General features: G+C 39.3%; 1 protein-coding gene across 3 annotated transcripts in view; it reads right to left on the bottom strand.

Annotated features, from left to right (window-relative positions):
- Nucleotides 1-1,885: 1,885 nt before the first annotated feature.
- The window catches only part of KCNK2 (potassium two pore domain channel subfamily K member 2), a 229,641-nt gene continuing 204,048 nt past the window's right edge, over nucleotides 1,886-27,478 (bottom strand). For 2 of the 3 annotated variants that reach the window (XM_029229275.1, XM_029229278.1), the window contains one exon: nucleotides 1,886-4,104. In XM_029229275.1, the coding sequence (XP_029085108.1) occupies nucleotides 3,787-4,104 (318 nt within the window). In that variant the 3' untranslated portion in view covers nucleotides 1,886-3,786. The remainder of the gene's footprint in view (nucleotides 4,105-27,478) is intronic. The other variant, XM_029229277.1, reaches the window with a different exon arrangement.

Below are 27,478 nucleotides of genomic sequence, written 5' to 3'. Positions count from 1 at the left end.
ATAAAGACCAGGCAGTGAGTCTTTGGTGAATGTACAGAAGTACTTTGGAAAAGAATGACAGATAAAAAGAAAACAAAATAGCTGTAAACTGAGACGAGCATAACACAGTGAACATATTTTATAATGCTAATCCTAGGAAAATAACAAATGTTTTTATGAATATTAGAAATAGTAAAAACTGGGGCTTAGTGAACAAATGGTGTTGAGTCAAACAAAAGAGCAGAGTCAAAAGTCCTGGTTATTGGAACGAATCCCTGCCTTTTAGGAAGGGGTAGCTGAGATCTGGGAGGGGAAGTACCATGTGTGAAACAAAAGCTGTATAATCCTTTGAGGTGGGGTGGGATGAAGGAGGCCCGTGGAGTTATGAAGATTCCCCCTTATTAAGATAGCCACAGTAAGTTACTGCCAAAAGTTTCTACCAAAAGTAACCAGGTTACTCCATACCATCTCAGAACCAACAGATGAGCATGTGCAAGACCAGTAAGTTTCTCTGGAAAAGAACATTTAAGTCAAGTCATGCTGAAGCAAAAATCATATATTAATTTTAATGCAGTTACGAGTATTCAAATAGAGACAGCTTTTACTTTACACAAAAGCAAATTTATACTCACACTTTGATAAGGAATGCAAACCACAAAAAAGTTATGATTTTACTAGAACAGCAAACATTTTTCTTTAAAGGAAAACAAAAATAGTCCTAGGCATAAATAGCTATCTCAAGTCTTCAGAATGTCTATTTTTTTCTGGTGTTCAATGTAAAATTTCTCTTAGTCTGAACTTCTGGCCTTCAGAATCAATGAATTCTACAGATTGTTTTATACAAAGTGAGGTGGGATTTAGTCCTCCTTTTATGTCATATGTTCCTTAGAATTTGAGAAAAAGACCAAGCCTTACACCCTTCTCTCATTTTTTTTGACGGCCAAGACAAATTATTCAATTCCTTCTTGGCTTTAGAAGTTTCACTTTTTCCTGTATTGCAAGAGTGAAATATTATTGAAAAAGAAGGCAGTGTCACATGAACTATGGCAGCAAAGTACATAGATTTATGTAATAAATTAATGGAACTCCAAAACAGTCATTTTTAAATTTACTAGTTGTATGGTGGATAGAAAGCCTTGTCTAGAACCCATGTCTAAGATTCCAGATCAGACAGGTTCCTGATCCTTGCTGGGTTTGGTACTTTTTATTTTCCCAAATATCCTTCAGGGCAAAACTACTCATTCTTAAACGGGTCCATTGAAAAACTAAACTCATAAACTATGTCAAAACCTTTGTCAATATTCTCTCCACAAGAAGTAAACAAAATGAAACTTGAAAAAATAAAATTGATATAATACACACACGTTTCCTTAGATTTTCCCCAATCTTAAGGATAATGCTGGGGATCAGTTTTAGGATATTTACTGAGTATCGAGGTGCCTGGGAATGAATAAATAAATTTATGTAAGGTACTGACAAGGTATGTAGTCCAAATATTTAGGGTATGAGGTTTAGAAGATTAGTTGTAGACTTCAACACTGCCAGGATGTTTGACTTTTCCTACAGAAAACATTCAGGTGCTCATGTTCGGCATTCCAATTACTTCAGTGTCAAGACAAGGCCTAACAATGATTTAAGATATTGATATAATTTAATAGAAACCATCCTGAATTTATATGCTCTTTAAAATATCATATTTTAAAAGTGAAATATCAGGGTTTTACTTTTGATTAACAGCCACCAAGAAGAACATCTGCATGTATTTAACAAGGGTAGTAATACTGCATCAAAAATATTTCTTGAATACTGTGAACAAAGGAGCCACAAAAACTCAGCATGAAAAGTGGAGTTCTGCACAGCCAGAATCAGATCTAAATCCTCAGCAGCAAGCAGGAGACTCAGAAAATGCCGACTTTAATTACAAACTTTATTTGTCAATACAATTCACAGTTTATACATGGTGCATTCCACCATATGAACTTTCAGAACAGTTATTGAGGAAGTGGGTGTAGCTTTCCTTCTAAAAGAGCCTGACTTTCTAAAATTTTGGTTAGAATTTTTTAAGTTTATAAAAGTACCTTCAACAAGTTAACTGAATATTTACATTTCTAGCTTAAATTTAAACTTTGGAAAATAAGCATCTATTAAGTTTTTTTTTTTTAAGATCCTGGGTTTATTTTTTAAGACCCTAATCTGAATGCCACTTATTCAGATACACCCCTGACCCCCAAGAATAAAAGTAATGTTTTGCAATTATATTTAGGGAAATCATTTTCTTTCTGCATTTTACAAATTATATTTACAATGTACAGCAGATCTGTGTATGAAAATAAAAGAAAGAGTAGCAATCTACTAGGTGCCTTTACTGAATTTCTTCTGAATCTTGAAAACATCCAAAGAGTTGCAAGATATAAAATTAAACTAAAGAGGATTAACAGCCTTTTCTGTCTTTAAAAAAAACTCTCAAGATTTAAATTGTGCTATAACAGCTTTTTCTCTAATGTCAGAGATGAATTATGCCTGCAATCTGCATTTTTCCATGTGCAAAATCACAGTGATCCCAGTTTCAACTCTGCTCTCACAGCCACAACTCCAGAGGTACACCCACAGAAGGTTAGGACTGTGCCCACCTCTGCCTCCTACATTCCCTCCCCTCATCTGGCAAAAGTTACCCAAGGAAAGACAATCATATGAGCTTTTCATACATCAAAAAGCAAATAGATGCTGGCAGTACAATGTTTATTAGCAAATGCTTGTAACACATTGTTTTACTATCTTCTTTTCATCCAAATGGCAATTCACACCAACTGTCTAAATTCGCCTTCAAGAATATCCATTTTCATAGTTTTGTCAGATCATTTATGTATATATATGGAGATATATATATATATATGGCTTTCCTTCTTCCACCGTTAAAAGATGTATATATAGTTAGTCAAAAATGATAAATTTTAAATACTGCCAGGAAAACAGGGACTGATTGAGAGCAGTCAGTTTTACTGGCCTGGTAATAATTACACTGTATATATGTACCATTGGTACCTGAGTCAAATAAATACTCAGAGGGGCCGTCTTTGCACCTCATTTCTCTGCAGTGCCTTTAACGCTAGGGTTTCTGAGTGTTGCTTCAATGTCCATCTAATTTGGCATCTATTCCTTCTTCGGGCATCATCACTCCGGTCATTTTACACACTGTTTCCAGCAAGGTATGGTATTCAAACAGGAGTTGTGGGGTAAAGGACTGCGGAGTTGAGCCTAGGGGTGGGGCGGGGAAGGAGAAACCACACATTAGCTAGAGAGGTTCTGTTTCTTGGTAAGATAAGGCACTGACAGAAAATTTCTTAGGTAAAAGGCTGCATAAGAATTTCTTGCCATTTACAAAAAGAAATGTTGTCATCCATAAATGGTCCATAATCTAGGCTCAGTTAGGTAGACCCTGAAAAGTTAAGGACTGATCCCTCAAAGCTACATTATTACCGGAAACAATTATAATTCATTCTGAGGCCTTTTGGCACATTTGGAAAAGAGAGAGGAAAACAGTCTGGGCACAAAAAGGCATCAGACATTGCTTGTTTTATTCCACTGGTCAAAGAAAGTGGACCATTCAACAAGAATCATCGAAAAGATAGTGCTGGCTCAGAATTCAAATTCTCTTGATGGTAGATGACCATGATAGGTGTATCTATTTTTTTTTGTTTTTCCTTTTTGGAGCTCATGCACAATTTAAAAAACGCTACCAACAACAGTCAAAAAGAGCATATAGAAGTCCTCACCTATGGCTATGCCTAGGGCTCTTCAAAGAGAGGGCTATTTAATGTTCTCAATAACAGCAATTTCCTCGCCTGCACAGTGTGGCGTCAATCCGTTCAAATAGATACTTTCAGTTTTCAGTAAGGGAGGCAAGACATCCCTCTCGCTAGCGAGGTGGTTCACTGACAGGGTCCTCCTACAGGGAGTCAGCTCCTGGTTGTGGTTTCCAGCCAGTTCTGCGGAGAGCTTCCGCTTTATGGAGGTGGCACGCTGGAACTTGTCGTAAATCTCCACACTCAGCCGCCTCCTGGTTTCCTTGAATTCGGCCGTGACGTTGGCTGTCCACTCAGCAGCATGGGCTCTGAACTCTCCCACCTGGAACATGCACGCAGAGAAATGACAGAGACACCAACAGGACAGTCAATGTTTTGTGTGCTTTACCTTCTGATCACTGTATTTGGGGGTTTTGAATAGAACATTGTAGACTTTTGTAATATGAGAGGTCTGACAATTGAGGTACTTAGGCAAGTTGTGAGGAAGAAGCTTCCATTTTGTATAGATATGACTCTAAAAATGAATCTGTGAGCTTAAACTCTATTAACCAAGTTATATTAGAGGTACTAGATGCCCTTGTTTTGGGAAACAAATCCTGTCATCGAAACTTCTGATCAAAAGGCAATCTCTAACTTTTTAAAGCTCTGTTTCTTTTTTAATCTGTAATTTAAAGAAGTATTTGAATGTAGAGAAGGCAATAAGACATAGGAGAAGCAGCAAGACAGAGTAAAAGAGCCTGGAGTGTGAACCCAGGTGACCTGGTTGGTTCTCATAGCAGTGATGCTGTTTGCTCAGGATATAAACAGAGATTTTAGAGAACAGAAATGGTGTGTGCAAGAACTTTGACTCCAACCCCACACTGGTCATTTAGGAATCCTCTATTTACTAAATAAGCAATAAAATACTTTGTTTCTGATTCCAGGGAAAGCAAATAAACAAGGCCTGGCAAGTTCATTTTGAGGCCCATTTGGAGAATGATTAAGTCCAAGGAATAGTTTCTCAATGAATGTTTGTGGAATTAGTGAAGTTAACCTGGCTGAGCTGCCATTTCCTCAGCTGTGGAACAGGCATCTTCACAGCACACACCTAGCAGGATGGCTGGGTAATACACTTCAACTGCAAGAGCCTATCACTGTATAGTTATCATTGTGGCCTTTGTTTGAGGTTGAAGAAAAAGACATTGCCAAGTGCTAAGCATGTGCATAATGTTTTCTTTTACCTCTTTAAAATTATATCTGCACTTTAGTGACCTAAAACAGAATAATGACCCATCCCATGGGAAACTTTATAATCTTTTTCTTAACCAACTAGAATTTAATAATCTAGGATATCTCTTAGAATAATCTCCTAACGTGGAACAACTCCCCCATTCCCTATTGCTAGCACTTCTGCTCTTGGATTAGGGAGCTCCACAGAACTCAATTTTTAAGTGAAATGGGCTCCTTTTTACCTGGCAAGCAAATAACTACTGCTTTGTTTTATTTTACCTCTGTCATTTTTTGTTTAAAATTTTGATGTGATCAGAAACTGATGATTTCTGCTATAGTCTGAACGTTGGTGTCTCCTGAAAATTCATATGTTGAAATACTAACTGCAAAGGTGATTATATTAGGAGGTGGGGCCTTAGAGAGGTGCTTAAGTCATGAAGTGAAGCCTTCATGAATGAGATCAGCACTCTTACAAAAGAGGTTCCAGAGAGATCCCTCACCCCTTCCACCATGTGAGGACACAGTAAGAAGGCTCTGTCTACAAACCAGGAAGAGTCCTCACTCTGTCATGTTGGCACTGTGATGTTGAATCTCTAGAACTGTGAGAAATCAATGCTGTTTATAAGATCCCCAGTGTGTGGTATTTTGTTATAGCAGCTTGATCAGACAAAGTTGGGTTCTAAATATTTATACTGAAAATCTGATTTATAAGAGAGCATATGTATGTACGTCTACTTCAACATGATGTATACGTGCACTCGGAAGGTCATAGATATGTTTGTGTGTATGTGTGTGTACGAAAACTGTTCAAATATCCTTAGAAGGTGGCACATGGCAGACCAACCCTTCCTCATCCATCCATAATCACATACATGCACACATTTGATGATCTACTTTTATTTTATAAAGGTCTTTTATTTCCCACTTGTATTGACCAAGCAAGAAATAATTGCTTGTTTTCTGGGTCTGGTTCTGAAAAAAGCAAACTAGAAAAATGGGAACTTTGTGGCATGCGTAACTGGCAAGATCAAGCATTCCTTAATCACTGAGGCAACTTAAAGGGAACTTGCAGGGAAAGAAGTGCTAAATTTATAGTGATTCAGCCTGAAGATTCTTACTGTTCCCATAAGGGACCGTGTATGACTGTACTTAGCTCTAAAAGCAATTATTGAATTTTTAATTCTGCTTTGGGGGGACTCTCTGGTTAGAAAAGTATAGGCAGTATCAGTCAGTGGTAAAAAATGCTGAATCACTCCAAATGCACTTATAAATAAACCCTCCAACTGTTGATATTCTTTTTCTATATACCTAGCTGTCTTTTTGATTAGACTAAGCATTCTTGAGTTCGGAGTCTATACTACATTCATTGGCGTATATAAAACATCTAGTGTCTGGAATAGAGAAGGCACTGAGTAGAAACTTGATGAATTGCATTGAATTAATAAGTAAATACTATCAAGAAAGTTTCAAAATAATATTTTAACATAACAGATTCAGTTGTTTCTCTACCAGTTTCAATTTAATTTTAAAGACGGAAAATTGCAGCCTGCTTAAAGATGGTGCAGAAACACAAAGAGAAAACCTGATTAATATGGTCTTGAACAATACAGTTAATCATTGTCCAACATGTTATTAAATTCTTCTAGTTTACAGTACAGATAATCCTGAGCAGTGTGAAATTTGCTATTTTATTTATTTATTTATTTTTTGCGGTATGTGGGCCTCTCACTGTTGTGGCCTCTCCCGTTGCAGAGCACAGGCTCCGGATGCGCAGGCTCAGCGGCCATGGCTCGTGGGCCCAGCCACTCTGCGGCATGTGGGATCTTCCTGGACTGGGGCACGAACCCGTGTCCCCTGCATCGGCAGGCGGACTCTCAACCACTGCGCCACCAGGGAAGCCCTGAAATTTGCTATTTAAAATAAAACAGTAGGAGATCTTCAAGATGGCAGAGGAGTAAGATGTAGAGATCATCTTCCTCCCCACAATACATCAGAAATACATCTACATGTGGAACAACTCCTACAGAACACTGACTGAACGCTGGCAGAAGACCTCAGACTTCCCAAAAGGCAAGAAACTCCCCGTGTACCTTGGTAGGGCAAAAGAAAAATGAAAAAACAGAGAAAAAGAATAGGGATGGGACCTGCACCTCTGGGAGGGAGCTGTGAAGGAGGGAAAGTTTCCACACACTAGGAAGCCCCTTCACTGGCGGAGACGGGGCGGGGGGGCGGAGGGGGAGCTTCAGAACCACAGAGGAGAGTGCAGCAACAGGGGTGCAGAGGGCAAAGCAGAGAGATTCCCGCACAGAGGATGGGTGCCGACCAGCACTCACCAGCCCAAGAGGCTTGTCTGCTCACCCACTAGGGTGGGTGGGGGCTAGCAAGCTGAGGCTCAGGCTTCGGAGGTCGGATCCCAGGGAGAGGACTGGGGCTGGCTGCATGAACACAGCCTGAAGGGGGCTAATGTGCCACAGCTAGCCAGGAGGGAGTCCGGGAAAAAGTCTGGACATGCCTAAGAGGCAAGAGACCATTGTTTCGAGGTGCACGAGGAGATGGGATTCAGAGCACCACCTAAACGAGCTCCAGCGATGGGCGCGAGCCGCAGCTATCCGTGCAGACACCAGAGACAGGCATGGGACGCTACGGCTGCTGCTGCAGCCACCAAGAAGCCTGTATGCAAGCACAGGTCACTCTCCATACCTTCCCTCCCGGGAGCCTGTGCAACCCGCCATTGCCAGGGTCCCCTGATGGAGAGACAACTTCCCTGGAAGAACACACAGCACGCCTCAGGCTGTTGCAATGTCACGCCGGCCTCGGCCGCTGCAGGCTCACCCCACATTACGTACCCCTCCCTCCCCCCTAGCCTGAGTGAGCCAGAGCCCCCTAATCAGCTGCTGCTTTAACCCCGTCCTGTCTGAGCGAAGAACAGACGCCCTCACGTGACCTACATGCAGAGGCGGGGCCAAATCCAAAGCTGAACCCCAGGAGCTGTGAGAACAAAGAAGAGAAAGGGAAATCTCTCCCAGCAGCCTCAGGAGCAGCAGATTAAATCTGCACAATCAGGGCTTCCCTGGTGGCACAGTGGTTGAGAGTCTGCCTGCCGATGCAAGGGACACCAGTTCGTGCCCCGGTCTGGGAAGATTCCACATGCCGCGGAGCCGCTGGGCCCGTGAGCCATGGCCGCTGAGCCTGCGCGTCCGGAGCCTGTGCTCCACAACGGGAGAGGCCACAACAGTGAGAGGCCCGTGTACCGCAAAAAAAAAAAAAAATAATCTGCACAATCAAATTGATGTTCCCTGCATCACTGGAACACCTGAATAGACAACAAATTATTCCAAAACTGAGACGGTGGACTTTGGGAGCACTGTACTTCTGAGCCATGTGGCTGACAGGGTCTTGGTGCTCCAGCCAGGTGTCAGGCCTGTGCCACTGAGGTGGGAGAGCCAAGTTCAGGACATTGGTCCACCAGAGACATCCCAGCTCCACATAATATCAAATGGCGAAAGCTCTCCCACAGATCTCCATCTCAACACTAAGAGCCAGCTCCACTCAACAACCAGCAAGCTACAGTGCTGGACACCCTATGCCAAACAACAAGCAAGACAGGAACACAAAACCACCCATTAGCAGAGAAGCTGCCTAAAATCGAAATAAGGTCACAGGCACCCCAAAACACACCACTGGACGCAGTCCCGCCCACCAGAAAGACAAGATCCAGCCTCATCCACCACAACACAGGCACCCGTCCCCTCCACCAGGAAGCCTACACAACCAACAAAACCAACCTTAGGCACTGAGGGAAGACACCATAAACAACAGGAACTATGAACCAGCAGCCTGTGAAAGGAGACCCCGAACACAGTAAGTTAACCAAAATGAGAAGACAGAGAAGCACACAGCAGATGAAGGAGCAAGTTAAAAACCCATCAGACCAAACAAATGCAGAGGAAATAGGCAGTCTACCTGAAAAAGAATTCAGAGTAATGATAGTAAAGATGATCAAAAATCTTGGAAATAGAATGGAGAAAATACAAGAAACATTTAACAAGGACCTAGAAGAACTAAAGAGCAAACAATGATGAATAACACAATAAATGAAATTTAAAATTCTCTAGAAGGAATCAATAGCAGAATAACTGAGGCAGAAGAACGGATAAGTGACCTGGAAGATAAAATAGTGGAAATAGGGCTTCCCTGGTGGCGAAGTGGTTGAGAATCTGCCTGCCGATGCAGGGGACACGGGTTCGAGCCCTGGTCTGGGAAGATCCCACATACCGTGGAGCAACTGGGCCCATGAGCCACAACTACTGAGCCTGTGCGTCTGGAGCAACAAGAGAGGCCGTGATACTGAGAGGCCCGCACCTGCTTACCGCAACTAGAGAAAGCCCTTGCACAGAAACGAAGACCCAACACAGCCAAAAATAAATAAATAAATTAATTAATTTAAAAAAAATAGTGGAAATAACTACAGCAGAGCAGAATAAAGAAAAAAGAATGAAAAGAATTCAGAACAGCACAGAGACCTCTGGGACAACATTAAATGCACTAACATTCAAAGTATAGGGGTCCCAGAAGAAGAAGACAAAAAGAAAGGGACTGAGATTATAGTTGAAAAATTCCATAATATGGGAAAGGAGATAATCAACTCCAGGAAGCACAGAGAGTCCCATACAGGATAAATGCAAGGAGAAATCGCCAAGACAAATATTAATCAAACCATCAAAAATTAAATATAAAGGAAAAATATTAAAAATCAGCAAGGGAAAAGAAAATAATAACATACAAGGGAACCCCCATAAGGTTAACAGCTGATCCTTCAGCAGAAACACTGCAAGCCAGAAGAGAGTGGCAGGACATATTTAAAGTGATGAAAGGGAAAAACCTACAACCAAGATTACTCAACCCAGCAAGGATCTCATTTGGATTCAACAGAGAAATTAAAACATTTACAGAAAAGCAAAAGCTAAGAGAATTCAGCACCACCAAACAAGTTTTACAGCAAATGCTAAAGGAACTTCTCTAGGCATGAAACACAAGAGAAGGAAAAGACCTACAATAACAAACCCCAAACAATTAAGAAAATGATAATAAGAACATACATGTCGATAATTACCTTAAATATAAATGGATTAAATGCTCCCACCAAAAGACAATAGACTGGCTGAATGGATACAAAAACACGACCCATACATATGCTGTGTACATGAGACCCACTTCAGACCTAGGGACACATACAGACTGAAAGTGAGGGGATGGAAAAAGATATTCCATGCAAATGGAAATCAAAAGAAAATGGGAGTAGCAATTCTCATATCAGACAAAATAGACTTTACAACAAAGAATATTACAAGAGACAAAGAAGGACACTACATAATGATCAAGGGATCAATCCAAGAAGAAGATATAACAATTGTAGATATTTATGCACCCAACATAGGAACACCTCAATACATAGTTCCTAACAGCCATAAAAGGGGAAATTGACAGTAACACAATCATAGTACGGGACTTTAACACCCCACTTTCACCAATGGACAGATCATCCAAAATGAAAATAAATAAGGAAACACAAGCTTTAAATGATACATTAAACAAAATGGACTTAATTGATATTTATAGGACATTCCATCCAAAAACAACAGAATACACTTTCTTCTCGAGTGCTCATGGAACATTCTCCAGGATAGATCATATCTTGGGTAACAAATGAAGCTTTGGTAAATTTAAGAAAATTTAAATCGTATCAAGTATCTTTGCCGACCACAACACTATGAGACTAGATATCAATTACAGGAAAAAATCTATAAAAAATACAAACACATGGAGGCTAAACAACAAACTACTACAAAGCCAAGAGATCACTGAAGATATCCGAGAGGAAATAAAAAAATACCTAGAAACAAATGACAAAAATGATGACCCAAAATCTATGGGACGCAGCAAAAGCAGTTCTAAAAGGGAAGTTTATAGCAAAACAATCCTACCTCAAGACAGAAGAAACATCTCAAACAACCTAACCTTACATCTAAAGCAATTAGAGAAAGAAGAAAACCCCAAAAGTTAGCAGAAGGAAAGAAATCATAAAGATCAGATCAGAAATAAATGGAAAGCAAATGAAGGAAACAACAGCAAAGGTCAATAAAACTAAAAGCTGGTTCTCTGAGCAAATAAACAAAATTGAAAAACCATTAGCCAGACTCATCAAGAAAAAAAGGGAGAAGACTCACAGCAATAGAATTAGAAATGAAAAAGGACTAGTAACAACAGACACTGTAGAAGTACAAAGGATCATGAGAGATTACTACAAGCAACTCTATGCCAATAAAATGGACAACCTGGAAGAAATGGACACATTCTTAGAAAAGCACAGCCTTCCAAGACTGAACCAGGAAGAAACAGAAAATATAAACAGACCAATCACAAGCACTGAAATTGAGACTGTGATTAAAAATCTTCCAACAAACAAAAGACCACAACCAGATGGCTTCACAGGTGAATTCTATCAAACATTTACAGAACAGCTAATACCTATCCTTCTCAAACTCTTCCAAAATATAGCAGAGGGAGGATCACTCCCAAACTCATTCTACGAGGCCACCATCACCCTGATACCAAAACCAGCCAAGATGTCACAAAGAAAGAAAACTACAGGCCAATATCACTGATGAACGTAGATGCAAAAATCCTCAACAAAATACTAGCAAACAGAATCCAACAGCACATTAAAAGGATCATACACCATGATCAAGTGGGGTTTATCCCAGAAGTGCAAGGATTCTTCAATATACGCAAATCAATCAATATACGTAAATCAATCAATTAACAAATGAAGGAGAAAAACCATATGATCATCTCAATAGATGGAGAAAAAGCTTTCGACAAAATTCAACACCCAGTTATGATAAAAACCCTCCAGAAAGTACGCATAGAGGGAACTTACCTCAACATAATAAAGGCCATATATGACAAACGCACAGCCAACTTCATTCTCAATGGTGAAAAACTGAAACCATTTCCTCTAAGATCAGGAACAAGACAAGGTTGTCCACTCTCATCACTAATATTTAACACAGTTTGGAAGTTTTAGCCATAGCAATCAGAGAAGAAAAAGAAATGAAAGGAATACAAATCAGAAAAGAAGTAGTAAAGCTGTCACTGTTTGCAGATAACATGATACTATACATAGAGAATCCTAAAGATGCCACCAGAAAACTACTAGAGCTAATCAATGAATTTGGTAAAGTAGCAGGATACAAAATAAATGCACAGAAATCTCTCACATTCCTATACACTAATGATGAAAAATCTGAAACAGAAATTAAGGAAACACTCCCATTTACCATTGCAACAGAAAGAATGAAATACCTTGGAATAAACCTACCTAAGGAGACAAAAGATTTGTATGCAGAAAACTATAAGACACTGATGAAAGAAATTAAAGATGATACAAACAGATTGAGAAATATACCATGTTCTTGGATTGGCAGAATCAACATTGTGAAAATGACTGTACTACCCAAAGCTATCTACAGATTCAGTGCAATCCCTATCAACTACCACTGGCATTTTTCACAGAACTAGAAAAAATATTTCACAGTTTGTATGGAAACACAAAATACCCTGAATAGCCATAGCAATCTTGAGAATGAAAAATGGAGCTGAAGGAATCAGGCTCCCTGATTTCAGACTCTACTACAAAGCTACAGTAATCAAGATAGTATGATACTGGCACAAAAACAGAAATATAGATCAATGGAACAGGATAGAAAGCCCAGAGATATACCCACACACATATGGTCACCTTATTTTTGATAAAGGAGGCAAGAATATACAATGGAGAAAAGACAGCCTCTTCAATAAGTGCCACTGCGAAAACTGGACAGCTACATGTAAAAGAATGAAAGTAGAACACTCCCTAACACCATACACAAAAATAAGCTCAAAATGGATTAAGGACCTAAATGTAAGGGCAGACAGTATAAAACTCTTAGAGGAAAACACAGGCAGAATACTCTATGACATAAATCACAGGAAGATCTTTTTGACTCGCCTCCTAGAAAAATGGAAATAAAAACAAAAATAAACAAATGGGACCTAATGAAACTTAGAAGCTTTTGCACAGCAAAGGAAACAATAAACAAGACCAAAAGACAACCCTCAGAATGGGAGAAAATATTTGCAAACGAAGCAAGTGACAAAGGATTAATCTCCAAAATTTACAAGCAGTTAGTGCAGGTCAATATCAAAAAAACAAGTAACCCAATCCAAAAATGGGCAGAAGACCTAAATAGACATTTCTCCAAAGAAGACATACAGATGGCCAACAAACACATGAAAGGACGCTCAACATCCCTAATCATTAGAGAAATGCAAATCAAAACTCTAATGAGGTATCACCTCACACCAGTCATAATGGCCATCACCAAAAAATCTACAAACAAAAAATGCTGGAGAGGGTGTGGAGAAAAGGGAACCCTCTTGCACTGTTGTTGGGAATGTAAATTGATACAGCCACTATGGAGAACAGTATGGAGGTTCCTTTAAAAACTAAAAATAGAACTACCATATGACCCAGCAATCCCACTACTGGGCATATACCCTGAGAAAACTATAATTCATAAAGAGTCATGTACCATAATGTTCATTGCAGCTCTATTTACAATAGCCAGGACATGGAAGCAACCTAAGTGTCCATCAACAGATGAATAGAGAAAGAAGATGTGGCACATATATACAATGGAATATTACTCAGCCATAAAAAGAAATGAAATTCAGTTATGTGTAGTGAGATGGATCAACCTACAGTCTGTCATACAGAGGGAACTAAACCAGAAAGAGAAAAACAAATACACATATATATGGAATATAAAAAAAAAAAGTTCAGAAGAACCTAGGTGCAGGACCAGAATATAGATGCAGACGTAGAGAATGGGCTTTAGGACACGGGGAGTGAGAAGGGTAAGCTGGGACGATGTGAGGGAGTGGCATGGACATATTTACACTACCAAATGTAAAACAGGTTGCTAGTGGGAAGCAGCCGCATAGCACAGGGAGATCCGCTCGTTACTTTGTGACCACCTAGAGGGGTGAGATAGGGAGGGTGGGAGGGAGACGCAAGAGGGAGGAGATATGGGGATATATGTATATGTATAGCTGATTCACTTTGTTATAAAGCAGAAACTAACACACCATTGTAAAGCAATTATACTCCAATAAAGATGTTAAAAAAAATAAAATAAAACAGTAATTATTGATGAAAACGAAACATTTCTATCTTTTATTCCCACCTTACTAGTGATTGTATTAAAGAGGAATTAATCTGTTACATTTGAGAATTCATAATTTTCTAAGTGTATAAAGAACAAATACTAATATACTGTTTTCTATGATGAGCTTATCTTAGTAGTAAGGTTAATATTATAAAGGGAACAGCTAAGAATCTACATTTTTGTTTAAATAAATGCCTTTGAAAAGTGTTAAGAATCAACAACTATATTCAATTTCCTCCCACATACAAGTGTGTAGTGAGAAATAATCACTTCCTTACAGGACATCCATCTGAGCAAGCTGCTCAATCATGCCTGAAGTCTGGAGGCACTGTCTGAACTTATGGACCTAAAATTAGGTCTATTATTTTTTTAAATTGATTTTTATTGGGTATAGTTGATTTACAATGTTGTGTTAGTTTCTGCTGTACAGCAAAGTGAATCAGTTATACATATACATATATCCACTCTTTTTTAGATTCTTTTCCCATATAGGTCATTACAAAGTATTGAGTAGAGTTCCCTGTGCTACACAGTAGGTTCTTATTAGTTATCTGTTTTAAATATCATAGTGTGTATACGTCAATCCCAAACTCCCAATTTATCCCTCCCCCCCTTCCCCCTTGGTAAGCATAAGCTTGTTTTCTACATCTGTGACTCTATTTCTGTTTTGTAAATAAGTTCATTTGTACCATTTCTTTAAGATTCCACATGTAAGTGAAATCATATGATATTTGTCTTTCTCTGTTGTTGACTTACTTCATTCAGTATGACAATCTCTAGGTCCATCCATGTTTCTGCAAATGGCATTATTTCATTCTTTTTTATGGCTGAGTAATATTCCATTGAATATATGTACTACATCTTCTTTATCCATTCCTCTGTTGATGGACACTTAGGTTGCTTCCATGTCTGGCTATTGTAAATAGTGCTGCAGTGAACACTGGGGTCATGTATTTTTTCGAATTATGGTTTTCTCCAGATATATGCCCAGGAGTGGGATTGCTGGATCATATGGTAGCTCTATTTTTAGTTTTTCAAGGAACCTCCATACTGTTCTCCATAGTGGATGCACCAATTTACATTCCCACCAACAGTGTAGGAGGGTTCCCTTTTCTCCACACCCTCTCCAGCATTATTGTTTGTAGATTTTTTGATGATGGCTATTCTTACTGGTGTGAGGTGATACCTCATTGTAGTTTTGATTTGCCTTTCTCTAATAATTAGTGAAGTTGAACCTCTTTTCACGTCCTTTTTAGGTATCTGTATATCTTCTTTGGAGAAATGTTTCTTTAGCTCTTCTGCCCATTTTTGATTGTGTTGTTTGCTTTTTTGATATTGAGCACCCGAGCTGTTTGTATATTTTGGAGATCAACCACTTGTTGAGTTGCTTCCATTAGCTTTGCTTTGGTTACCAAACTTTTACCTCCAGTAAGGCCACTGACCTTCATAGGATCTGCCTCCCTTTTTCTTTGGTAATGGTCTTCTCATATTTCTATCTTAAAAATATTTTCTTATTAGATGTGGTGTGTGTGTGTGTGTATATATATATATACACACACACATATACATATATACACACATGTGTACATGTATATATACATATATACAATGGAATATTACTCAGCCATAAAAATGGACTAAATAATGCTATTTTCAGCAATATGAATGGACCTAGAGGTTATCATGCTAAGTAAGCCAAAGACAAATATCATATGGTATCGCTTAAGTGAAATCTTAAAAAATGGTACAAATGAACTTATTTACAAAACAGAAATAGACCCACAGACATAGAAAACAAGAAGGTAGGAAGGATAAATTAGGAGTTTGAGATTAACAGATACACACTACTATATATGAAATAGATAACCAACAAGGACTTATTATATAGCACAGGGAATTATACTCAATATTTTGTAATAACCTATAAAAGAAAAGAATCTGAAAAAGAATATATATATGTATGTACAACTGGATCACTTTGCTGTACACTTGAAACTAACACAACATTGTAAATCAACTATACTTCAATAATAAAATCTTCTAATAAAATCTTATTGTTAATAATAATAGACTTTGCTTACCCAAAATTCAAATGTTAATACATTTGTTTGCTAATTTTCTATCTCCTCCAATTAGGATGTAAGTTCTATGAATATCCTCAGCACCTAGACAGTACCTGGTACGTAGCTGACTTCTAAGAAATACCGGTGAAATGAATGAATATATCCCCCCAAATTCAAGTTCTCTGTAATCTCACATCTCAATGATAACAATGAGACACAGTGTAGCACACATACTGCCACTTGTTTTTCTTCTCTGTGCTAACCTTACTTTATTCCTCTTCCATTTTGATGATCATTAATATTTTTGCAAAAGTGGCCTTATATTAACCATGTTGTTTTGCAAATGGCTTTTTTCCCCACTTAACCAATTTTAGTCATTTTTCCCATTTAGTACTCTTTATACTACCTCATAGTTTCTACCAGCTGCCTAGCACTCCACAGGGTGATGGATGTGGCATGCCCCTATTGATGAATATGGATTTGGTTTTTGTTTGTTTGTTTTCGCTACGGAAAATAATACTTCAGTGAACATTCTTATAACCATACCTTTGCTGATGTGTTCAAGTATTACTAGAAGTGGAAACACCGGGTCAAAAGACATGTATATTTTCAGATTTTGAGGGCACTGTGAAATTTCCATCTAATCCCTACTGTTTTCAGACTCTGGGTTCCCAGTCACCCCACTATTTCACCCCACTATTTCCTCTTTCTGCACACTTAGGTAACCTCTGTCTTTCACAGCAAAAAGCACTAGATCATGGCACCTGCACAGAAAATTCTTTAGAAATTGTAATCATCTCTCTATTGCGATTTGAAATTTAACTGGTCATGATAAATTGAAGGAAGAATGAAAACCTTCCTTAGATTTGAGCTGATTTTTCTCCAGACACAGGTTTCACAAAGTCACCATGATCTCTCAGGTTGCACTAATGACACACACACAGCGTTCTGTAGAGCCAGGTGTTTCCACAAATTAGTGATTCCTGCAAATTAGGAAAAGGCTAAATGCAAGGAAAGCTCAGACTTGTCTTAATCCATAACTCTTTACTTTCTTATCTTTAATTGCACTAAATCTCTGGCAGAGGCTGGTAGAATACCACTTAGGGGGACATTTTTTTTTTTCTAATTTCTCTGGAGTTTCCAAGGGTGGAAAGACAATCTCAGGAGGTCATAGGGCTGCAGCTGAAAATGTCAGAAAACAGAGGGAAGAGGGGTTAGCAGGAGGTGGGAAGAAGCCTCCAGTTCCAGCTCTGTCACTTACCTGTGTGCCTACAGGCGAGCAATTTAACCTTTTTTGAGTTTCAGATTCCTTATCTATAAAATAAGGTCATAATAATCTATTTCACAGGAGAAACAAGTATTGTGTGTGTGCGTGTGTGTGTACATGTGTGGGGGTCTGTGTTCTTAAACTATAAAGGACTACACAATTAGTAATTATGATGACGAGGCTGGTGATGCTATGGCTTGCCAAAGGTACTTAAAGAGCTTACAGGAGAATACCAGATACAGAATAAGTGATATAAAATTGAAAACATGGGACACTCCTCCCTAGAATATAACTCACAGGTTCTAGGCACCAAGTGGCAGCATGGCCTGAGGTCTCTGAAATTCTCACCAGAAGTGCTACAGATTGCCTAAACTCAGAGTTCTGGAGATCTTTAAAGCATGAGGTGTTTTGAGAATGCTGAAGACATACATTAAAAATACAGCTGGAGGGACGAGGGGAAGATGGCGGAAGAGCAAGATGCGGAGATCACCTTCCTCCCCACAGGTACACCAGAAATACATCTACACGTGGAACAACTCCTACAGAACACCTACTGAAAGCTGGCAGAAGACCTCAGACCTCCCAAAAGGCAAGAAACTCCACACGTACCTGGGTAGGGCAAAAGAAAAAAGAAAAAACAGAGACAAAAGAATAGGGATGGGACCTGCAGCAGTGGGAGGGAGCTGTGAAGGAGGAAAGGTTTCCACACACTAGGAAGCCCCTTCGCGGGCGGAGACTGCGGGTGGCGGAGTGGGGGGAGCTTCGGAGCCGCGGAGGAGAGCGGAGAGCACAGCAACAGGAGTCGGTGCCGACCGGCACTCACCAGCCCGAGAGACTTGTCTGCTCACTCGCCAGGGCGGGCGGGGCTGCGAGCTGAGGCTCCGGCTTCGATCAGAGTGCAGGGAGAGGACTGGGGTTGGCTGCGTGAACACAGCCTGAAGGGGTTAGTGCACCACAGCTAGCCGGGAGGGAGTCCGGGGAAAAGTCTGGAGCTGCTGAAGAGGCAAGAGAATTTTTCTTCCCTCTTTGTTTCCTGGTGCGCGAGGAGAGGGGATTAAGAGCGCTGCTTAAAGGAGCTCTAGAGACGGGTGCGAGCTGCAGCTAAAAGCGCGAACCCCAGAGACGGGCAGGAGACGCTAAGGCTGCTGCTGCCGCCACCAAGAAGCCTGTGTGCGAGCACAGGTCACTATCCACACCTCCCTTCTGGGGAGGCTTTGCAGCCTGTGGCCCATCGCCAGGGTCCCGGGATCCAGGGACAACTTCCCCAGGAGAACGCACGGCACGCCTCAGGCTGGTGCAACGTCACGCCGGCATCTGCCGCCGCAGGCCCGCCCCGCACTCCGTAACCCTGCCTCCCCCAGCCTGAGTGAGCCAGAGCCCCCAAATCAGCGGCTCCTTTAACCCCGTCCTGTCTAAGCGGAAAAACAGACGCCCTCCGGCGACCTACACGCAGAGGCGGGGTCAAATCCACAGCTGAACCCCGGGAGCTGTGAGAACAAAGAAGAGAAAGGGAAGTCTGTCCCAGCAGCCTCAGAAGCAGCGGATTAAAGCTCCACAATCAACTTGATGTACCCTGCATCTGTGGAGTATATGAATAGACAATGAATCATCCCAAATTGAGGAGGTGGACTTTGAGAGCAAGACTTATGATTTTTTCCCCTTTTCCTCTTTTTGTGAGTGTGTATGTGTATGCTACTGTGTGAGATTTTCTGTATAGCTTTGCTTCCACCATTTGTCCTAGCGTTCTATCCATCCGTTTTTTCTTAATAATTATTTTTTATTTTAATGACTTTATTTTATTTTACTTTATCTTCTTTCTTTCTTTCTTTCCTTCCTTCCCTCCTTTAGACAATGAATCATCCCAGATTCAGGAGGTGGACTTTGAGAGCAAGATTTATGATTTTTTTCCCCTTTTCCTCTTTTTGTGAGTGTGTATGTGTATGCTGCTGTATGAGATTTTGTCTGTATCACTTTGCTTCCACCATTTGTCCTAGGGTTCTATCCGTCCGTTGGTTTTTTTTTAAATTTTTTCTTAATTATTTATTTTCATAACTTTATTATATTTTACTTTATTTTATTTTACTTTATCTTTTCTTTCTTTTTTCCTTCCTTCCCTCCTTCCTTATTCCCTCCTTCCTTCCTTCCCTCCTCCCTCCCTCCTTTCTTTCTCTCTATCTCTCTCTCTCTCCCCCCCTCCCTCCCTCCCTTCCCTACCTTCCTTCCCTACTTCTAGTAATTCTTTCTTTCTACTTTTTCTCCCTTTTATTCTGAGCCCTGTGGATGAAAGGCTCTTGGTGCTGCAGCCAGGAGTCAGTTCTGTGCCTCTGAGGAGGAGGAGCCAACTTCAGGACACTGGTCAACAAGAGACCTCTCAGCTCCACATAATATCAAACGGTGAAAATCTCCGAGAGATCTCCATCTCAACACCAGCACCCAGCTTCACTCAATGACCAGCAAACTACAGTGCTGGACACCCTGTGCCAAACAACTAGCAAAACAGGAACACAACCCCACTCATTATCAGAGAGGCTGCCTAAAATCATAATAAGGCCACAGACACCCCAAAACTCACCACCAGACGTGGACCTGCCCACCAGAAAGACAAGATCCAGCCTCATCCACCAGAACACAGGCACTACTACCCTCCACCAGGAAGCCTACACAACCCACTGAACCAACTTTAGCCACTGGGGACAGACATCAAAAAACAACGGGAATTACGAACATGCAGCCTGCAAAAAGGAGACCCCAAACACAGTGAGATAAGCAAAATGAGAAGACAGAAAAACACACCACAGATGAAGGAGCAAGATAAAACCCCACCAGACCTAACAAATGAAGAGGAAATAGGCAGTCTACCTGAAAAAGAATTCAGAATAATGATCGTAAAGATGATCCAGAATCTTGGAAATAGAATAGACAAAAATGCAAGAAACATTTAACAAGGACCTAGAAGAACTAAAGATGAAACAAACAACGATGAACAACACAATAAATGAGATTTAAAATACTCTAGATGGGATCAATAGCAGAATAACTGAGGCAGAAGAACGGATAAGTGACCTGGAAGATAAAATAGTGGAAATAACTACTGCAGAGCAGAATAAAGAAAAAAGAATGAAAAGAACTGAAGACAGTCTCAGAGACCTCTGGGACAACATTAAATGCACCAACATTCGAATTATAGGGGTTCCAGAAGAAGAAGAGAAAAACAAAGGTACTGAGAAAATATTTGAAGAGATTATAGTTGAAAACTTCCCCAATATGGGAAAGGAAATAGTTAACCAAGTCCAGAAAGCACAGAGAGTCCCATACAGGATAAATCCAAGGAGAGATACGCCAAGACACATATCAATCAAACTGTCAAAAATTAAATACAAAGAAAACATATTAAAAGCAGCAAGGGAAAAACAACAAATAACACACAAGGGAATCCCCATAAGATCAACAGCTGATCTTTCAGCAGAAACTCTGCAAGCCAGAAGGGAGTGACAGGACATATTTAAAGTGATGAAGGAGAAAAACCTACAACCAAGATTACTCTACTCAGCAAGGACCTCATTCAGATTTGATGGAGAAATTAAAACCTTTACAGATAAGCAAAAGCTGAGAGAGTTCAGCACCACGAAACCAGCTTTGCAACAACTGCTAAAGGAACTTCTCTAGGCAAGAAACACAAGAGAAGGAAAAGACCTACAATAACGAACCCATACAATTAAGAAAATGGGAATAGGAACATACATATTGATAATTACCTTAAATGTAAATGGACTAAATGCTCCCACCAAAAGACACAGATTGGCTGAATGGATACAGAAACAAGACCCATATATTTGCAGTCTACAAGAGACCCACTTCAGACCTAGAGACACATACAGACTGAAAGTAACGGGATGGAAAAAGATATTTCATGCAAATGGAAACCAAAAGAAAGCTTGAGGAGCAATTCTCATATCAGACAAAATAGACTTTAAAATAAAGACTATTAGAACAGACAAAGAAGGACACTACATAATGATCAGGGGATCGATCCAAGAAGAAGATATAACAATTGTAAATATTTACGCACCCAACATAGGACCACCTCAATACATAAGGCAAATACTAACAGCCATAAAAGGGGAAATCGACAGTAACACATTCATAGTAGGGGACTTTAACACCCCACTTTCACCAATGGACAGATCATCCAAAATGAAAATAAATAAGGAAACACAAGCTTTACATGATACATTAAACAAGATGGACTTAATTGATATTTATAGGACATTCCATCCAAAAACAACAGAATACACATTTTTCTCAAGTGCTCATGGAACATTCTCCAGGATGGATCATATCTTGGGTCACAAATCAAGCCTTGGTAAATTTAAGAAAATTGAAATTGTATCAAGTATCTTTTCCGACCACAACGCTATGAGACTAGATATCAATTACAGGAAAAGATCTGTAAAAAATACAAATACATGGAGACTAAACAATACACTACTTAACAACCAAGTGATCACTGAAGAAATCAAAGAGGAAATAAAAAAAATACCTAGAAACAAATGACAGTGGAAACATGACGACCCAAAACCTATGGGATGCAGCAAAAGCAGTTCTAAGAGGGAAGTTTATAGCAATACAGGCCCACCTTAAGAAACATGAAACATCTCGAAGAAACAACCTAACCTTGTATCTAAAGCAATTAGAGAAAGAAGAACTAAAAAACCCCAAAGTTAGCAGAAGGAAAGAAATCATAAAAATCAGATCTGAAATAAATGAAAAAGAAATGAAGGAAACGATAGCAAAGATCAATAAAACTAAAAGCTGGTTCTTTAAGTAGATAAACCATTAGCCAGACTCATAGAGAAACAAAGGGAGAAGACTCAAATCAATAGAATTAGAAATGAAAAAGAAGTAACAACTGACACTGCAGAAATACAAAAGATCATGAGAGATTACTACAAGCAACTCTATGCCAATAAAATGGAGAACCTGGAAGAAATGGACAAATTCTTAGAAATGAACAACCTGCCAAGACTGAATCAGGAAGAAATAGAAAATATGAACAGACCAATCACAAGCACTGAAATTGAAACTGTGATTAAAAATCTTCCAACAAACAAAAGCCCACGACCAGATGGCTTCACAGGCGAATTCTATCAAACATTTAGAGAAGAGCTAGCACCTATCCTTCTCAAACTCTTGCAAAATATAGCAGAGGGAGGAACACTCCCAAAGTCATTCTACGAGGCCACCATCACCTTGATACCAAAACCAGACAAGGATGTCACAAAGAAAGAAAACTACAGGCCAATATCACTGATGAACATAGATGCAAACATCCTCAACAAAATACTAGCAAAGAGAATCCAACAGCACAGTAAAAGGATCATACACCATGATCAAGTGGGGTTTATTCCAGGAATGCAAGGATTCTTCAATATACGCAAATCAATCAATGCGATAAACCATATTAACAAATTGAAGGAGAAAAACCATATGATCATCTCAATAGATGCAGAGAAAGCTTTCTACAAAATTCAGCACCCATTTATAAAATCCCTGCAGAAAGGAGGCATAGAGGGAAATTTCCTCAACATAATAAAGGCCATATATGACAAACCCACAGTCAACATCGTCCTCAATGGTGAAAAACTGAAACCGTTTCCACTAAGATCAGGAACAAGACAAGGTTGTTGCCCACTCTCACCACTCTTATTCAACATAGTTTTGGAAGCTTTAGCCACAGCAATCAGAGAAGGAAAGGAAATAAAAGGAATCCAAATCGGAAAAGAAGTAAAGCTGTCACTGTTTGCAGATGACATGATACTATACATAGAGAATCCTAAAGATGCTACCAGAAAACTACTAGAGCTAATCAATGAATTCCGTAAAGTAGCAGGATAGAAAATTAATGCACAGAAATGTCCTGGCATTCCTATACACTAGTGAAAAATCTGAAAGTGAAATCAAGGAAACCCTCCCATTTACCATTGCAACAAAAAGAGTAAAATATCTAGGAGTAAACCTACCTAAGGAGACAAAAGACCTGTATGCAGAAAATTATAAGACACTGATGACACAAATTAAAGATGATTCAAATAGATGGAGAGATATACCGTGTTCTCGGACTGGAAGAATCAATATTGTGAAAATGACTATACTACCCAAAGCAATCTACAGATTCAATGCAATCCCTATCAAACTACCACTGGCGTTTTTCACAGAACTAGAACAAAAAATTTCACAATTCGTATGGAAACACAAAAGACCCCGAATAGCCAAAATCTTGAGAACGAGAAATGGAGCTGGAGGAATCAGGCTCCCTATTTTCAGACTATAATACAAAGCTACAGTAATCAAGACAGTATGGTACTTGCACAAAAACAGAAAGATCAATGGAACAGGATAGAAAGCCCAGAGATAAACCCACACACATATGGTCACCTTACCTGTGATAAAGGAGGCAGGAATGTACAGTGAAGAAGGGACAGCCTGTTCAATAAGTGGTGCTGGGAAAACTGGACATGTACATGTAAAAGTATGAGATTAGATCACTCCCTAACACCATACACAAAAATAAGCTCAAAATGGATTAAAGACCTAAATGTAAGGCCAGACACCATCATACTCTTAGAGGAAAACATAGGCAGAACACTCTATGACATAAATCACAGCAAGATCCTTTTTGACCCACCTCCTAGAGAAATGGAAATAAAAACAAAAATAAACAAATGGGGCCTAATGAAACTTCAAAACTTTTGCACAGCAAAGGAAACCATAAAGACCAAAAGACAACCCTCAGAATGGAAGAAAATATTTGCAAATGAAGCAACTGACAAAGGATTAATCTTCAAAATTTACAAGCAGCTCATGCAGCTCAATACCAAAAAAACAAACAACCCAATCCAAAAATGGGCAGAAGACCTAAATAGACATTTCTCCAAAGAAGATATATAGACTGCCAACAAACACATGAAAGAGTGCTCAACATCATTAATCATTAGAGAAATGCAAATCAAAACTATAATGAGATATCATCTCACACCAGTCAGAATGGCCATCATCAAAAAATCTAGAAACAATAAATGCTGGAGAGGGTGTGGAGAAAAGGGAACCCTCTTGCACTGCTGGTGGGAATGTGAATTGAGGCAGCCACCATGGAGAACAGTATGGAGGTTCCTTAAAAAACTAAAAATAAAACTACCATATGACCCAGCAATCCCACTACTGGGCATATACCCTGAGAAAACCATAATTCAAAAAGAGTCATGTACCAAAATGTTCATTGCAGCTGTTTTTACAATAGCCCGGAGATGGAAACAACCTAAGTGTCCATCATCGGATGAATGGATAAAGAAGATGAGACACATATATGCAATGGAATATTACTCAGCCATAGAAAGAAACGAAATTGAGCTATTTGTAATGAGGTGGATAGACCTAGAGTCTGTCATACAGAGTGAAGTAAGTCAGAAAGAGAAAGACAAATATCGTATGCTAACACATATATATGGAATTTAAGAAAAAGAAATGTCATGAAGAGCCTAGGGGTAAGACAGGAATAAAGACACAGACCTACTAGAGAACGGACTTGAGGATATGGGGAGGGGGAAGGGTAAGCTGTGACAAAGCGAGAGAGAGGCATGGACATATATACACTACCAAACGTAAGGTAGATAGCTAGTGGGAAGCAGCCGCATAGCACAGGGAGATCAGCTCGGTGCTTTGTGACCGCCTGGAGGGGTGGGATAGGGAGGGTGGGAGGGAGGGAGACGCAAGAGGGAAGAGATATGGGAACATATGTATATGTATAACTGATTCACTTTGTTATAAATCAGAAACTAACACACCATTGTAAAGCAATTATACTCCAATAAAGATGAAAAAAAAAAAAGAAATGTGATAGTGGTGATAGTAGTTGATGAAGCAGACTAGCATAGCAGCTAGGGCAATTATGGACAAGTTACATTCAACCTCTCTGTGCCTCAGTGTCTTCCTCTGAAACTGAGTTTCTTCATCAATGGTGATAAATACTGGTACCAATCTGACAGAGTTATTGTAAGAAATGAAGGAGTTCACAGATTTCCTAAAGGCTTAATGTTTGGCTTATCATTACTAAATGCTGGTAATTAGTAGTAAAACAATATCCCTCTAAAAAAAAAAGAAGAAGCGTTGGGTTTTATCTTATTTACTTCTCCCTGGACGGTGTTGAATGACTGTCATCGACAAGTTCAGGCTGCTTTTTGCTGAGGGTTAACGCACTGGAGAGCTGAGAGAACACTGAACAGTAGAGCTGTCTTTTTCTTGACCAGTTCACCTTAGTTTCCCAAACTCTAAGTCTTTCCCTAATTCCTTCTCCTTTTTATTGTAGTAAAATGAACATAACACAAAATTCACCACTTTGATCACTTTACAATTCACTGTACCATTCCGTGGAATTTACTACTGTCACAAGGTTGTGCAACTATCACCACTGTCCAACTACAAAACATTTTCATCACCCCAAGAGGAAACATACACCCATTTTGAGGAGTCATTCCCCCTTTCCCTCTCTTCCAAACCCCTGGCAACCACTAATGTATAATATTTTCCGTGTGTATGGATTTGCCACTGCTGGACATTTCATATAAATGGAACCATACAATATAGAGCCTTTCGTGCCTGACTTCTTTCACTTAGTTGCATCCATGATGTAGCATGTATCAGTAACCCATTCACTTTTATGGTTGAATTCCCTGATCCTGTTTTCTTCATACTGTTTGAATACAAAATTAAAAATATGTTGAGAGTGAAGCTCTGTTTTAAGGGCACATCTATTAGGCCAATTCATTTAAAGAAGGTGAAAATGGAGATATTGTTGTAAAATGATAATCGTTGAGAAGCCTCAGCCAATTGGATAATGAAAAGTTTGGGAAATGTTGCAAAAAATTATCTGCTTTATATTAAAAGCCTTTTAAACAAGGAAAAAAAAATACAGCTGAACAATCATCCTAGCCAGATACACTGAATGATGTATTTCATCAGTCAAATGAAGGTCAATGCAAGACAGTGTTTATGTTTACTCAGTATTACAACTGGAATAATACTGTAAAATGTAATAATGAATTCATTGTACCACTCAATAAACATATATAACTCATAATAAAGAGGATTCTCATTATTAATACAGGTCTACGTAATGAGACTGAGTAAAATCTTGTATGCATAGATAGTGCCTACTATGTGGTAGGCATTGCTCTTTTAAAAATATTAACTTATTTAATCTTTACAGCAACTCTCTGGGGAAGATTCTATTTTTCACAGAAGAAACTGAGACTAGAGAGGCTATAAAACTTAAGACACACAATGCATATGTGGTAGAGCCAGGAGCCAGGATTCAAACTTGGAGGTTTAACTACAACGTATTATTTTTCCTCACCAGTAAAATCTTATTAATTCTAAAGACTAAATATCTTTAGGAGGAGTGCAAGGCAAATTCACATTATGTGGAAATCCACCCTATAGCAGGTTATATTAGGGTGAGGATCCACTGCCATAATTTCCTAAAGATACTGGAAAGAATGAAAATTTACTCAAAAATATGCACTAGGACTACTTATCTAAATCAATAATGCTATCTATTCCCTCTCTATTGTGCCTTATTTTTCTACTATTCTTCAAGATACAAGACTTCAGGAACATAGCCACTCAAACTCAAAGCTTGAAAAAAAAAAGAAAAATAAACAAGAGTCCCTCAAATACTAAACCAAGGCCATCAAAGTAAAGAATTATTATTTATTCCCACTTCTTTAAAAAATTCATGACCTTACAGAATTGCCTATACCAATGTAGTCATTATTCATCAAATAGCACATAGTATCCTAAAGTACAGACTCGTATCTTTGAATGGTGACAAAA

This window comes from Monodon monoceros, unplaced genomic scaffold (genome assembly GCF_005190385.1).
Source record: "Monodon monoceros isolate NGI ecotype Baffin Bay Population unplaced genomic scaffold, NGI_Narwhal_1 Super_Scaffold_18, whole genome shotgun sequence".
NCBI classification, from domain to species: domain Eukaryota; kingdom Metazoa; phylum Chordata; class Mammalia; order Artiodactyla; family Monodontidae; genus Monodon; species Monodon monoceros.
Note: the sequence above shows the minus strand (reverse complement) of the source record. Positions and strands in the feature narration are given on the sequence as shown.